The 16,215-nt window shown below is 39.8% G+C and overlaps 1 protein-coding gene across 1 annotated transcript; it reads left to right on the forward strand.

Moving 5' to 3' along the window:
* The first annotated feature begins 170 nt into the window (after window positions 1-170).
* On the forward strand, window positions 171-15,330 carry stk35 (serine/threonine kinase 35). The gene is made up of 2 exons (XM_078555302.1): window positions 171-1,702; window positions 11,291-15,330. Exon 1 carries the CDS (start codon window positions 559-561, stop codon window positions 1,666-1,668), a length of 1,110 nt encoding a protein of 369 aa, XP_078411428.1. The 5' UTR covers window positions 171-558; the 3' UTR covers window positions 1,669-1,702; window positions 11,291-15,330.
* The last annotated feature ends 885 nt before the right edge of the window (window positions 15,331-16,215 follow it).

Below are 16,215 nucleotides of genomic sequence, written 5' to 3' on the forward strand. Positions count from 1 at the left end.
CTCCATTGCATTACAAGGTATACAGCCTGCATTGCATTACATAACGACCCAGAGCCGAGCGGAGCAGAGAGAGAACGCTCCAGTTCCGCGGCTGCGCATCCGCTGAGCAGCGGCACGTGAGCGCGAGGCCAGCTCTGGACTGGTCGAAGGAGCCGGGGGGGGGAGGGGGTGATGCAGGTGGGCGAGGCCACAGCTCCAGCAATGAATGAGTGCGCGGCCGGGCGCAGGCCTGCTTTTAGCAGCCGCCTGGGGTTCAGCTGGAGCGTGAGCGAGTGACTGACTGGTGTAATCCTGGAGTTGTGGGCTGAATGCTGCACTGGTTCCGGCGGCGGGAGGAGGAGGAGCAGTAGCAGCAGCAGCGAGTGAGTGAGTGTCCCCACCCCCCCCGGGGAGGGGGCTCCGGGGGAGCGGGAGCTGGAGCTCGAGCCGAGTGAAGCGGGGGCCGCGAGGCCGAGGCCCGGCTGGGGGGAGGAAGGGACAGGGAGAGGGAGCCTGGGCCCGGCCTCTCTCCCACAGTGATGTGGAGTGCGAGCATCTCCCCTCAGCCACCCGCCCAGCATGGAAACTCAGGACGTCCCGAGAGGGACAAACGGTGAGGAGCGCCCGGCGCTGAGTGCCAACGGCGGCGGCGGCACCGCCAGTACCACCAGCCCGAGGCTCCCGGGCCTCCTGTGGGAGCCCAAATACAGCCTGGTGCAGGAGGTGGGCCGCGGCAGTTACGGTGTGGTGTACGAGGCGGTGGTGAGGAAGAGCGGGGCCCGGGTGGCCATCAAGAAGATCCGCTGCGACGCCCCGGAGAACGTGGAGCTGGCTCTGTCCGAGTTCTGGGCTCTGACCAGCCTCAAGCGGCAGCATGAGAATGTGATCCAGTTTGAGGAGTGTGTGCTGCAGAGGAACGGCATGGCCCAGAAGATGAGCCACGGCAACAAGCGCTCCGAGTTCTACCTGCGCCTGGTCGAGACCTCGCTGAAGGGCGAGCGGATCCTGGGCGCCGGCGAGCCCTGTTACCTCTGGTTCGTCATGGAGTTCTGCAACGGCGGCGACCTGAACCAGTACGTCCTGTCCCGGAGGCCCGACTCGGCCGTCAACACCAGCTTCATGCTGCAGCTGACCAGCGCCATCGCCTTCTTGCACAAGAACCACATCGTCCACCGGGATCTGAAACCCGACAACATCCTCATCTCCGAGAAGTCGGGGGTCCCCATTCTCAAAGTGGCCGATTTCGGCCTCAGCAAAGTCTGCGTGGTGGGCGGAGGAGCGGCGACTAACAAAAACCTGAATGTGAACAAGTGCTGGCTGTCTTCTGCTTGTGGCTCTGATTTCTACATGGCTCCAGAGGTTTGGGAAGGACACTACACGGCCAAGGCTGATATTTTCGCCCTCGGGATCATCATATGGGCCATGATTGAACGAATAACCTTTATTGATGCTGAGACTAAGAAAGAGCTGCTTGGGACCTATGTTAGGCAGGGCAGTGAGATTGTACCTGTAGGGGAAGCATTGCTAGAAAACCCAAAGATGGAACTACACATCCCACAGAAAAGGAGAACTTTCATGTCTGAAGGGATCAAGCAACTTATTAAAGACATGTTGGCTGCTAATCCACAGGATCGTCCCGACGCCTTTGAGTTAGAAACTAGGATGGACCAGGTCACTTGTGCTGCATAAATTATCTATTATAAAGTGGATACTCTTGTAAAAGGTATACATACAATAAGCACAATACTGATTGTGCAGGCTCTTAGTTATATGTAATTGTATGTACCACACATGCCTTATCTAGTGTATATAGTTTCCCCCATTGTAAAATGTACTTTTGCATAACTTGCATCTTTTGAAAATGGGGTGTCTTTAACACTTGTAACTCAAATTAGGTCCCATTTTTAATTCTGACTGCTCCAATTTAAGGACCTGAATTAAGAAAACAACCTAAAATTTCTTGCTCCTTTTTTGGGACGAGGGAGGTCGGTGCTTTTCCTATAAAGCAAGCCCATGTGTGGGATGATCTCCTCTTGCAGCCAAAACCAAACTTAGCATGTGTATAAGAACCCAAGACAAGAGAATTTTGATTCTCTTGTCCTGTATTCTGCCATTAGTGTCTACCGGGGGCACTGAGGAATAATGCTGGAAAGTCAAGAATAGAGATAACAGGAGCAACTGAGTTTGTTCCCAAGAGAGAGAGTTGCAGTACTGTTTGCCAGTGACCCACTCAAGACAACCCCTGACTTTCAACACTTGGATTAAGTTCCCAGCCTTACTTGAACATCCAGCTCTGGGCATTGTGTTAAAATTCTATTATGTCCGAAGAGGCACAAATCTAGTATTATCATTTAGACTACTATAGGTGTTTTACAGGCAAACGATTAAAATTTGTGTGTAGGATTGGTATGTTGTGAATCAAACCTTCAGTTAAGAATAGAAATAGAAAATGCTGGCTAACACTTGGCAGGTTAGGCAGTGACTGTGGAGAGAGTTAATGTTTCAGGTTGATGGTCCATTAGAATTGTTGAGGACGATTGTTTTGCTTGTAGCTGTTGCCAGTATAAGCTGATATGGGATTTACTTGTTTTGATCCATCTTATCTTATTAGCAAAGATTATGCTAATAGCTTTTTTGAAGTCCATGCTTTTTTTTTAACTCAGTATCAGGGAAAAACTACTGAAATCTTTGTCTCTGACATATCTCATAATAGCCCAGATAAATAACTATATATTTTATAACTTATCTTAATATAACACTTATCAAATAGATAATTATGCAACTATTTTTTATTCTATATTTAACTAATTTCAAAATTTGGAAAATGAAATTGTTCTTCCCTGGCCAAAGATCTTTGTGGATAAGAAACTATGATATTTCTATTGTCATTGACCCTTAATTTCAACCGCCGCCGCCTCTATCTCCCAACAAAACAAAATATGACATTTCAGTTGCTTTGTGATGGCATTTATCCTTTTAATTAAGAACGTGACCCACAGCATTTGAGAAGATGTAAAAATACTACTAAATTGATAGTATCACTTGACATACATTAAGCCCTATTTTCCAGATGAATTATAGAGTTTTGTTTGGCCCATATTATTCTGAAGTATATTTGTGAATTTAGTGTGCATTTTCTATTGAATTGGATTTTAGTTTACAGGTGGAAAGGGAAAGTAAGGTGGCAGAAGCAAAGCGAGTATTGCCAGCAATATTGATTTCAGGCAATATAGTTAAGTTCTACTATAAATTTATCACGTGAAATCTGATGCCACAAAATAGGTTACTGGAGTTCCTTATGAAAATTAATGTTTTAACCAAGAAAAGGAAGTTAGGGTATATTGCTGATCCAACAGTGTTAAACATGTTATGGTGAGGAGGATTATCTTTTTATTCAGAACAAAAATGTACATTGACAAAACAATTGCTGAATGTAAGTTTTTTAATATATATAAACTCCTGTTTGACTCTGTTATTTCATATCTCATGTAGACTATTGATTTGGGAGAGGAAAATGCAGATTTCATGAACCAAATCTTGATGTTCTTAAAAACTCATTCTTTATTTTCAGATTTGTTAATTAGTGAAATTGCTAGTTTAAAACCCAATTAGTGCTCACACAGCAAATGGTAAATACTTTGCAGTCTGGAGTGAAACTGTAGGTAAGCTTATGTACCTGTTCCAACTAAATTAGTATGTAGTTTAGGAATATTTTTACAGGAGTAGGCCTGCTGGCTTGTTAAATATTTACTTGCATGCAAAAATCTTTCTGCACAGTGAGTGTGTGTTACAAAATTTGTTGAGCGAAACTACTTTTTGTCCATGCAAACAAGATGATGAACAAACCATAAAAATGCTCTACTTTTAGGAGCGGACGTTCTGGAAATCTCTGAATATATTTATGAACTTTTAGGCTTATGAATCACTTTCTTTGTCTGCCGTTGCTAAATTTATTCTACAGTATTTCCTCTGGGTATGTAGAAAATTTTTTCTCAAATGGGGAAATCTAATTTTAACTTTCAGTTTCAGTTTTTAATTTTTGAAGAGATTTTTCTTGCACAGAATTGAATTCTGTAGTTTCTAATATAGTTCTTGCACTTAATTATGGATCGATAATATTATGCAGGTCATTTTGCTAAAGCAATTTGATTACTCATTAAGACAAAAGCTCAAAATTGACTTGTATAATATTTGTGATATACTTGAGGTAATTGGAGCTAGTTCCCCAAACTGGACATTGTTGATCCTGCTTGCTGCAGTGGGCACGTTTCATAAACTACAGTTGCAAACTTTAGATTGATTTTGCACTGCAAGTGGTGGGAAACTTTGGGAGCAAAACCCATAATCTAGACTACCAGGTACTGGATAAGCATAGCACGGATGAAAGTAGTCTTTTCCTATCCACTTCTGTCTTGTGGACCAGGAATTCAGCATGTCACTTGGCATATCTCTGCCATGTGAAGTCAAATTGAGATTAATCATGGGAGAACTTCAAAGTTCTGAGCAAAGCTAAAATAATATTTCAAAAAGTAATTGTTCCATTAAGCAGTAATGAAGTACCAGTTGCTGTTGTCTCAGATAATTTTGGAGCAAATTAATATCTCAGCCATTTGATCTTGTTTTGTTGTAAGCTTTGCGTCCTTGCACTTAAGGCAGGCATGCCATCAGCATTCACTTCTACAATTACATACCTGACAGAAAGTCGATCTACTGAGTAGGGCAATCACAACAATTTGTATTTATCTAATTTCACAAGAGTGTTATGAGACAGAGTTTGATGCTGAGCCAGAAGAACACTTGGTCAAAATGTTACTTTTTTTAAGAGAAATTAAATTTAACTCTTTGTTTATATATTAGGTGCCATCAGCTTACCACCCAAATAAAACTAAAAGCAGTTTTGTCAATGGCAGGTGTAGTTCTAGCGGATGTGTTGTTTTGCTATTGATAGCACTTTGGTGTAAAGCAGGGGACATTTGCTGACCTTACAGGATCTGAAACCTGTATTTTTTCAAGAATCCTGCAAGCTGCTGTTGGGTATTCATTTCCTCTGCAAAGTGCATTCATGCAAGTGCATCTCATTTGAATCCATTGTTTGGATTGCAAGTGTTACATGGGCACTTGACCCCAAGGTGAGTTTTGTCATGTTTGGCAAACTGGCAGGTTCTTTCCCAAAGTTTCTGATTATCTTGGTGAATCTCCTGCAGCATCCCCATAATCTCAACAACTTCGCTAAAGTAAAACCTGGACACCGTTCTAATTTGCTGAGCTTTAGCATTACTAATTCTTGTGTTTGTACTCCATACTCTGTTGTTAAAGTTAGGATTGTACATGCATTTTATCAAATTGTGGATACTTTCAAAGATTTTGAAAATCAGTACAGACAATACTCAGTGTATTTTTTATCAATAGTTAGTTCCTCAGATGATAATTATTAGACACTACCTGCTTTTTATAAATCCATTTTGGCTGTGTGTAATTACCCTCTGCTTTAAGTGATTTAATTTTATTTCCCTTGGAAGCTTTTTCACTACTGTCATCAGCTTGCTATAGTTAACTGGTTTATCATTTCATTAAATAGAAAAGTTACATTTAGCCAGCCTCCAGTCTCTTGGCGCAGTTGGGTTTGAAAGATTGTGGTCAGAGGCATGAAACTCTACTGGTTTTTTTCTAACTTCCATTCTCATCCTAGGCGTAGTGCTTTTCCACTTTGTGTACCACCAATACTTTTCAGTCCTGCATTCTTATCAGTGATAATCTTAACTAATTGCATCATTTTATTCTCACTTCCACATAAAGACCAGAAAAACCCTCTTCAGGGTGGGTTGAGATTTAATCAATTCATTGAGATTCCATGTAGGTTTTCATGAGGCATTTGGTAAAGATGAAGAATGCAGCTTGGACACTTTTGCCTGTATTTGGGGTCTAATTTCAGATAACTTTGTCAGTGTTGACAGGGAGATTTGCAGTGTGGCACTGTCTTAATGGGACCCTAGAATTTGTGGTGCGTGTTACATACCTGATGCTAATTTAAAGCTTTTCCTGAGATGCTTGTATGAGATGCTATTGTGCCATGGCTATCGCTCTACATTATCAAGGTGGCAACTTACTGTCTTGAAAGTAGTACATTTGTCATTGTCAGCCAGTTGATATTGCAGTCTTTGGTTGTCATATTCATTCTATTGACTTATGTCTCTGGTTGCTCTTGGAATCCAAGAAAAGTTGATGTACACTATCCAAAGTTCGATGTTCTTCATATATGCTTTCAGCAGGATGGTGCACAGTTGACGGGTGCACTATGGGCATTAAAGATGCATTTATCAAGCTTTCAAAATCCTGTTTGAAATCTATAAAATTTTCAGCATTGTTTTAATTACTTTAAAAAGGCTGTGATTTTGTAGCTTCTAAAGTGTCCAAAATGTAGCAGTATTTTCATTTCCTCCTTTCCCTCTCCCCATTTCCCCCTTCATATCGTATCTTCAAAGACAGTTTTACAAAGTATTTGTGTACCTGTGTAAATTCCACAAGAATGATCGTTCTTTCCATTATCTCTCTATTCCCAGCAGTTTGAGCCCTTAGGTTCGGAACAAAACTGGATGACAACCTTTCTCAAGCTATTAATAAAATGTGAAATACAGTGGTGCATTAGAAGCCAATCTCAATAGCTAGTTGGTCCATCAGGGGAAATTCCTGTGATAGCTGCACTGGCATTAGGAATGTGAAAATATTTTACCGTGCGTTTATGATATGGATAGGTCACGCAGTAGGATCTAACAATTGCCCCTCTTTCTGCTTTCAAATTTATAATAAACAAGGAAAATCTAATGAGTCATTGCTTCCATTGTACTGCTGACACCCCAAATAAACCTCCCACATCCAATTTTTTTGTCTTCCCTCTTAAATCTTTTCTAACATCAGGCATCTTTTTTTCTTTTGTTCGTCTTGAGCCTTTGTCATTGTTTCTTATTGGAACCAGTTTCATATTTTAAAATCTCTTTAGTTCAACTCTGTTCCAGGTGTTTAGGGTATATAACTAATCATTGTGTTCTGATGTCTATGTTTGCATTTGATTTTTTGAATTACCTCATTTTGATCTCATGTCCTTTAAAATCTTCTCCCCTAATGATTTGTTGCTGTAACCTTTAATTCCCTAGAGCTTCCCTATTCTCAGGCAAAGCCAAAACTTATCAACTATGGAGGGCAATTCTAAGCTTTGGCACTATCGTATTTAACGTAAATGGCAGGAGAAGTCAATATGGCCCCTTGATTCTATTCCACCATTGAGTAAGATCATGGCTGATTTTTGCATCTGTTAAAATTAGTGAAGTTATTATCTCAGGTTATCCAACAGTTGAAAGTTCTGGCCTAATCCATGATTTGCAAAGATGTTTCATAATGATGTGAAAAGTTGAGGCTTGAGGTGATAGGAAAGTTGCCTATTGATCATCGCCTTGTATTCTGTTGTGTGTTTAAAATATCTGTCTAGATACAGGGTAAATTTATGGCCCCGAGTTCACTGCCATTGACCTTAAAGTAAGCCTTACAGAGAGATCTAGTGATCGTTTTGAGACCTACACCTCAATTGCAGCATTCTTTACTAGGCATTGCAAGTGTGAAGCTGTCCAAGCCAATCACATTAAAGGATTTTCACAGACGCCTAACCAGAAAGCAAAAAGTAGTGAAATAAAATTACTTTAAAAAATATGTAGATCAAATTAAAGATTAGGACGTACAAATGGAGTGAAGGTAGAAGCTTAAATGTTCAAAAATCTAATTTAGTACTGTATAAATGTAGAATTTTTTTCAGAGCTAATATTAATTGCATCACTATTTAAAAACCAGTTACATCAGATTGCACAAGGTGTAACTTTTAATGGGGTTTGTAACAGCAATATGGGAGTGGAAAAAATAATGTTCTCCTGGATTTCAGGATTGGTGGGAAGGTTGTGTCCACAACACAGCTTGTGACAGCACTAGGTGACAGATCGCAACTTCAGGATTTCTGCACTAATCTGTGCATGCCCAACACCCTGCAGTTGTGGTCAGTTTCAATGGGATAGTGAAAAAAAGCCTTGCATTTATATAGCGCTTTTCGTGACTACCGAACATCTTGAGCACTTGACAACCAATTAAGTACTCCTGAAGTGTAGTTACTGTTGTAGGACGCTGGCAGTTTGCCATCCATTTGCCCCTGCAAAATATGGACTATTAAAACCTTGAAGTGTTAGATTTTTCAGATCTTGAAAGGAAATATTTTGGTCTGAAACATGGAGGCAAATTACGTAAAAGAGGTGATAAGAGACTACCACAGGAGTCCAAGAAAGCTCTAGTTGGAGTAATTGGAAGAAGTGCAATGGAGTGTTGTGTAATAGAAAAGCATCAGTGAAACTGAAAGGAAGAATCTACAAGACATTTGAGACTGGCCTTATTTTTTTGTAAAAACTTGGGCAATAGCAAGAAGATAGAAACGACTGGATACTAATGAGATGCAGATGCTGTGATGGATGTGTGGAGTAACGAAAGAGGACAAAATCAGGAACCAGCACATCGAGGTCAGTGAAGATTGTTGGAGCATTGAAAGTAGCTGAGAAGATATTGAAATGCTATGGCCACCTGTTGCAGAGAGAGAGAGGAAATGTGGCATGGCAAGTGATGGAGATAGGACTGCCAGGGAGAAGGAGGGCATAAGACCAGATGGAAAGATGTGGTGGTGAGAGATTTAAACACGGATTGCAAGATGAATGGGTGACTGACAGGAGGAGATGGAGAAGGGTGATCAACCAGTATTGTGGCGACCTCAAATAAAATGTTTAGAAGCTGAAAGAAGGAGAGGTTATAAGAGAGAACTACCTGAGACCAAGAAAGTTGATAGATGGAATATGCATAAAATTGTCAAATACGTGAGGCTATAGCTATTGGTTGGGCATGTGCTCACTGCTTCAGGTGTTTCACTTTGCACTTATGCGCTTTTCTTCAACCATGGGGGAATTCATGAAGTAAATTGCCCCATCTTCTTTCCACATTGATACTGCTCCCTCCATAAGCCCAACCAATTCAGTTCTTCTCCACCTGCCAACTCCTGGTAGAACCGCACCTCTGCACTTTGAAAATTTCTATGCAGCAGTATTTCTCTACTTGACCATATTGTTGCCCCTCACTGCCCCTGGGTCATGACCCAGTTATCACCTAGCAGTTTCCACGCTGATCATGTAACTCACCTTGATATGGCAACAGTCATCATTCTGGCATTCATTACAGATACATGTATGTTTGTATAATAGGAAATGCTTGCAGCTTTCCAGTTGTTCATTTATCAATTATTGTTGCATCCTCCCCACAAACAATGCAGAGATGTTTTGCGCATATCTTTTACAGGCAGTATTGTCAGAATTAGTGTTTTAAAGCCTCGTGGTGGGGGTGTCTTTGTTAATGGGCTAAACATAATAGGGGAGATCTTCCTGGGTGTGTCCAGGTTCATTGGATCATCAGTGAATAACAAAAAATTGAGTCAATATGCCTGTAAAGGAAGCTCCCTGACGGGTATTATGTGCTCTGGCTTGACTAGTTTTCCAATATTTTCGGCATCCAGCTTATCCAGTGTGCTTGGAAATACACCCAGGAAAATCCAGCTACCTTTTGTTTAGGGAATGTTGGTTTGTGATGCTCCAAATAATGTCAGACTCACTGGGATTCATGTTCCCATTTTGTTATATCAAGCTTCACTGATTTGTTATGGATGTGTGTATATAGAATTGCAGTTTGCTAGTCCTTAGCATTATTCCTTCAACTAGCGACAAATGGTCCAGGATAAAGCAACCAGTCATCAACTTTTGGAAGTGGTGGTTGTGGACAGTTTTAATGTTCCAATCATAATCTTGAGTCATCTTTGGCATTCAATGAGAACAATCCACATACAAGAACTAAGCTTCAACCTAGTACTACGGAATTGTGGGAACAAATGGAGCAATAGTGAAACACACTCAAACTTTTTTTTAACTGTTTCACATGCCAGCAGTCTGCTTTCATTCACAACCATGAAATGTTTACCAAAATAAATAAAAGGAAATGGCCTGTTTCCTATTTTGATTAAAAACTTTCGAAGTTCTTAAGGATTGAAAACAAATTGGTACCAATGTATTCGAATGATGAACTATAATTTCTCAGTATAATGCAAAATTAACAGCGCAAAGTTTTTTTTTGTCATGTATTGCAACTGAACTTCCCCAGGAAGTTTGTTTTTCATTCATGGGATGTGGCCATCAGCATTTATTGCCCACCCCTAATTGCTCTCGAATTTGGTGGTGAGCTGCCTTCTTGAGCTGCTGCAGTCCATTAGGTGTAGGTGCACCCACAGTGCTGTTAGGGATTTTGACCTGGCAGAAGCAAAGGAACGGCGACATATTTCCAAGTCAGGAATCATGTGTCGCTTGGAGGGGAGTTTCCATGTGTCTGCTGCCCTTGTTCTTCTAGATGGTAGCAGTTTGGAAGGTGCTGTCTAAGGAGCCTTGGTGAATTTCTGCAGTGCATCTTGTAAATGATGCACATTGCTGTCACTGTGCATTGGTGGTGGAAGGAGTGAATGTTTGTGGATGTGGTGCCAATCAAGTGGGCTGCTTTGCCCTAGATAGTGTTGAGTTTCTTGAGTGTTACTGGAGCTGCACTCATTCAGGCAACTGGGGAATATTCCATCACACTCCTGACTTGTGCCTTGTAGATAGTGGACAGGCTTTGGGGGGTCAGTAAGCAAGTTACTCGTTGCAGGATTCCTAGCCTCTGACCTGCTCTTGTAGCCATAGTACTTGTATGACTAGTCCAGTTCAGTTTTTGATCAATGGTAACTCCCAGGGTGTTGATCGTGGAGTATTCATAGCATAGTCTACTTGCCGACTAATCAGAACCATCTTCTCATGTCGTATAACCCCATTGTTGCCTTTACAATTTGGTATTCTTGCGATTGTCCTGAGAAGTGCAAGACAAAAAGCTTTGACCATGTCTTTTTTCAGCAATACTCAAGTTCTGTACTACCAAAAAACTATTTTAGTATACCTCTTGTTTTGTTACTTGAAGACTTGTGAAAGGTTCCCTTGACTATATATTTTTAAAATTATGGCCTGACTAGCTGTTCTGATAAAAGGTCACACCCTGAAACTTAACTCTGTTCTCCCTCCACAGATGCTGTCAGACCTGTTGTTTCTGCCGTTTTCCATTTTCTTTCCAGCTATAGTGTCCAACGATTTAACAGATTTTCTTGTGTGATTGTCTGTTGTGCTTTAAAATAGTCTCATTTTGTAAACAACTTCTTTCTTCTTTTCAGGCTGGATAAATTGGAACATGAGCTTGCTGTCACGAATGGAAAATAAACTGAACAGCTTCCTTAGAATGTACAGAGTTTGGAGTCTTTGCTGCATTTAGAGCTTCAGCATTAGCTGATGTCAAGACGAGGAAAGCTATGCAATTAAATTGCTAGGAATTTTTTGGGAGGGGGGTGTTTGCCATGCAATAAACTTGTATTTACACTATTTGATTGTACCTTCACTTTATCTGATTAAATGGTGTGTCCTTGAAGATTTAATTGGGTGGATTGAATTCTTAAAACTGTGACCCTGTGTTGGTTAATTTTGTTTTATGTAAAGCATTAGATGTTATTGGCAAGAATTTGAGCAGCTGCACTTATTATATACCAGTATGATTTATTTTAAAATGATCAGCATGAGTGACCAGAGTGCCTTAAATTATTTTGTCATATTCATTGATGCTAAACAGAATTCGAGGAACTTTAAATTTCAAAACGTTTTAAATTTTTTGTCCTAAGGTAACTTACTGGGGAGCCAGTTTCTCTGATATGGCCTTGGTTGACGTGTTTCTGGTAGGCTGAAAACTGAGGAGAGTTAGTTCAACCATAAAATCAGTAGCTCCATTGAAATGAAATGCTAAATAAAGAACTTGGCCATTTGGAAACTGAAGCTAAACACTTGTGGTCATTCTTCCTCCTTCCCCCACCCTACCCTTAGTGGTATTTGGTAAATGGCAGCTGGAACTTTGGGTCAAGCAGGGTTTGGTATTTGGAACCTGGACTTTGAGACAAGGCTAAAATAAATAGCCGCCTCTCTCTCACTTAAAGGATCTTGAATGCATGAAGTTCGAATAAACTTATCCTATCTGTGCATGTATTCTGACCACAGTAAAGAGAAACTGCCACAGTCACTGTTACAGCTTATCAGGATGATAGGTGTGGGAAGCAGAAAATTCACATTCTTTGAAAATGGTGTACTTAAAGAGTTTTAACTCCACTAATTGAGAGACTGTATGGCATGGAATCTCGCTCCACTGGAGTGAAAATCTGAGATTCACGGTCAGTGTCCCTGTTTGCAGCAGTCAAAATTTTCCACCTATGTGCTCGGAAAACACAGTACTGTGAATCAGGTGTGCTGGCCCCTGCATCAGGTACGGAGTCTAAATTTTAGTTCTATTTACTGCTGTGCAATAACTGACCTAGGAGTTCTTGATGCTGATACTGTGTAACAAATTAGAGTAGCGTCGTTCTTCAGCACAAACATGATATTCTTGTGTTACTGGCAATTCTAGCATAAAAGTTCTCCTGTTTTTTTGCCACTAGCTTAAACACTGATATTATGGAGGCTGGCTCTCCAAATCATTCTGAACAGCTCTCGGCACTAAAGTTGCGACTAAGCTGTGACTTGATCAACCAGGACATACAGATGCAATAGACTCCAGCTGTTTGAAATCTGGTGAGAGATGAACCAATTTAGGCATATTTCCATTGAAGTTTGATCTCATTTTAATTGCTTAGTCTCCCTCTGTAATGTCAAATATTCAATAGTTAGTTTTCAAAACTGCAAAATCAGGATAATTTTTTTAAAGGCTGAGCTGTTTTAATTTAATACCAGAACAACATTTCTAAAAATCATTCAAGGTTTGAGTATTGGATTCTTGATGGGGTGATGCAAACAAAAGAAAATTGGGGAATCTTTCCACTTCAGGTTTATATAAATATGGTCTTGGGTGACATTCATTTTTCAGCATGCAATACTGAATAATTTTTTGAAAACTTTCCAAGCTCAATTGTAAAGTCATTTATCCCACTTCTGTCTCTTGTCCATAAGTGATCTTTACATTTGCTTTTTCTGAGAAAGTAATCATTTTATTCCGTAGCTGGCGAAAATCATATAGCTGTAGAGTAGGTATATAGTTTGCATTTGACTGCACCTTATTTTCCTTAAGCGTGTAGTCAAACCAGTGCAATATATCAGTTACCACAGCAATCCTTGAGGTGTATTGCAGCAAAAAAAGTGCTGTTGGCCATTAGTTGTGAAGAAGTTTTTAATAACAAATTGCCAATACAGGAGTTCACCATGTTGCATTGATCAAGCAAAACATTGATCTAAACCAAATTATTCACCACAGCTTTTTTATTGTAACTAATGAAATGGAGAAATTGCAAGATTGTTATCTTCATTTTTATATTGATAAATTGAGGTATACTGCTGAGTTGATGAGCCTGGATTTAACTTTGCTCACTACAAGTTAGTCATGGGTACAAAAATGTTAGATGAGACATTACTGTATTTGTGGAAAAGTATTAGCTTTAAAATTATACTATTTAATTAACATTCTACTGAAAGTGCTCCTCCTGTATGAAAATCTACTTAGCCCTATGCAGTTGGACTGCTAGGTATTTCTTAGCTTTTTAAGGGCTTCATTTTGCATTTAACAATTGGAAAAGAGCTGACCCACTGACAAATTGCAGGCCAATTCACATCTTACTGCTCATCTGGATGGGATCATTAACCTGTGTACTTCTCCTATAGCCTTATGTAAGTAACTGATTAGTAGCACAGGGCTGAGACACTGATCTGCAATGGATCTCTTTTTTTTCTAATGCTAGTGAGGGGAAAATGACCCTATGATCAACAGTAGATCTCTCTCTTTGCCCTTACCCACCGACCCGCCCTACCTCCTGAAGACATTTAGTACTATAAGTAACAATTCAATATTGAAATTCTGGTGTACATTTAATGTTTGATCTTGGAAAGTTAAATCTTAAAGTAAATGTGCCAATAATTCTAGGGTAAAATATTGTTCTTTGAGTACATGGATAGAGTTCAAGGCATATTACATTGCTTTCTTAAAAATTAGACTACCAAAAGTCTCAGGAAAAAGGTAATTGGTTTGCTAAACCCAAGAATGCTCCAATACTTTGACCTTATGGTGACTTAATATTGTGAAATTAATGGCCTTTTGTTATGACATTGGTCGTGTTAGCAGGTTCAATGTGACTATTAGAAATTGTCTGGAAATAAGCCAAATTTCAAACTTGTATAATCAGAGGCTGAGTTGGAAAAACACGATGTGAAACATGCAGTAAAACAGCTATTGAGGCTCCCTTTTTGTGCTGTTCAATTAGAAGAGCCAATCTTTTGCTAATGTTTTTGCCTAATGTGCTATAAATACAGGGTAATTGATCTACAGTCATGAAAATGTAGTGCTTTACTTTTTGACCTACAAAGTTAATGTCCTTCCTGGAGCTTTAGCAAAAGGTTTTTAAAATTGCACAATAAAAGCAAAGGAAAGTTGTTACATTCAAAGAAGGAGGCACTTGTGTATTGAGACCAAATTCAGACTGAAGATCTTCAGTTAAAATTGCAGTGCTTGTTGATCCATGAATGTGGATTGTCATTGTTTAGTGTGCTGTCCCCTACCAATCTTTTGCAGTCTCAGAAGTTGAAAATGCAGGAAAAAATGTCTGTTTTGTAGATGAGCTGCTTTACAAAGTTACTTGGGAATGTTATTCTATGTGGAAATAATGGGGTGGGATGGGGCGAAAAAGAGGGAACAGATTCTAGGAGCATTTTGTACTGGGGCAGAATGCTAGATGTGACTGAACATTTGGGACATGTTTACTGAAGCGTCGCTATGTGGTTTACAGAAGGATTTGCTTCAAGAGAATCCTCGTTTGTTTCTACCTCGTATTCAGGGTGTCACCCAAGTCATGCTGGATGATGTAACACTGCTTGTTCTCTCTACGGTTGGTTTGTCCTCTTACTGCAAATTTATTTCATTAGATTGTCTCCAAGAACCTTTACACTTCTATGCAATTTTTATGTATTCAGATTTGAAACACTGTAATGGTACCACAATCTCTCTTTATGTTGGTCCCTCTGCATCGAACATAAACATTGTTGTGGACCAATATTTGAACATTTTTTGATTTTTGTATTTAACATTGATTTGTAGTTTGGACAGGTGCCATTTGAATATTCAAATAATTTGTCTTAGGAAGAATATTTGACATTCATTGCATTTGTTATTTCAGCAATAAAGAATTTAAAATGTCTTCTGATTTGAGAATTTGATTTTTTGTTTATTTTTGGTAAAATGTTTAAATTAATTCCTTCCACAGAATTTAAATGAAAAATTCTGCAACTTCAGGAAAGTATTGTCAATTTATTTAAATCTAAGTAAGCACTTTTAGCCAGTTCTCAATCAATATGACTGATAGTGTTGCGCATGATTTTTGATCTACAGATTTGCAGACAAAATGATTGTTGGATTACTACCTCACACGCTGCCTCACATGGAGGCTGTGTTGTGAATGTCTAAATCATTGTAAAACCTTTTATAGCAGTCCACTTGACGCTTAAAGTCACTGTTTGACATCTTGTAGAAGTTAACTCCCATATAAAAAAAAATGGCGGTTCAGAGGGCAGAGTCATTGGTCTAAGATAATATAAAGTCTCAATTGTACCAAAAATGTTTCTACAGTTTCTACATGTTTGGGTTCAAAGTCTTGAATAGGCAAGAAATCTGCCAGTATCTCGCTTCTATCCACAGCTATTCCGATGTCCTGCACTTTCAGTTTCCTAGTAGAAACTGTCTCCTTTTCACTATGACCAGTCCCTCTACATCTCCATTCCCCAGCAGGAGGGTCTACAGGTCCTCCATTTCATCCTTGAAAGGCTTGAACCAATTCCCACTCATCACCACCCTGTCTAGCTGAACTGTTTTTACATTCGACTTCTCTCTCTTCCAAATAAAAGGTGTTTTGGAAACCCATATTGGTCCTGGCTATGCCTGCCTTTTTGTGGGATACATGGAACATTCTTTTGTTCCATCCTACTTGTGTACCTTCTGTCATGCCTTTCTGGTACAGGTACATTGGTGACTATCAGTGCTCCTTCCTGTTCTTGCTCTGAACTGGAAAATTTCTTCAACTTTGAA

Source organism: Cetorhinus maximus, chromosome 13 (assembly GCF_964194155.1).
Source record: "Cetorhinus maximus chromosome 13, sCetMax3.hap1.1, whole genome shotgun sequence".
Classification (NCBI taxonomy): domain Eukaryota; kingdom Metazoa; phylum Chordata; class Chondrichthyes; order Lamniformes; family Cetorhinidae; genus Cetorhinus; species Cetorhinus maximus.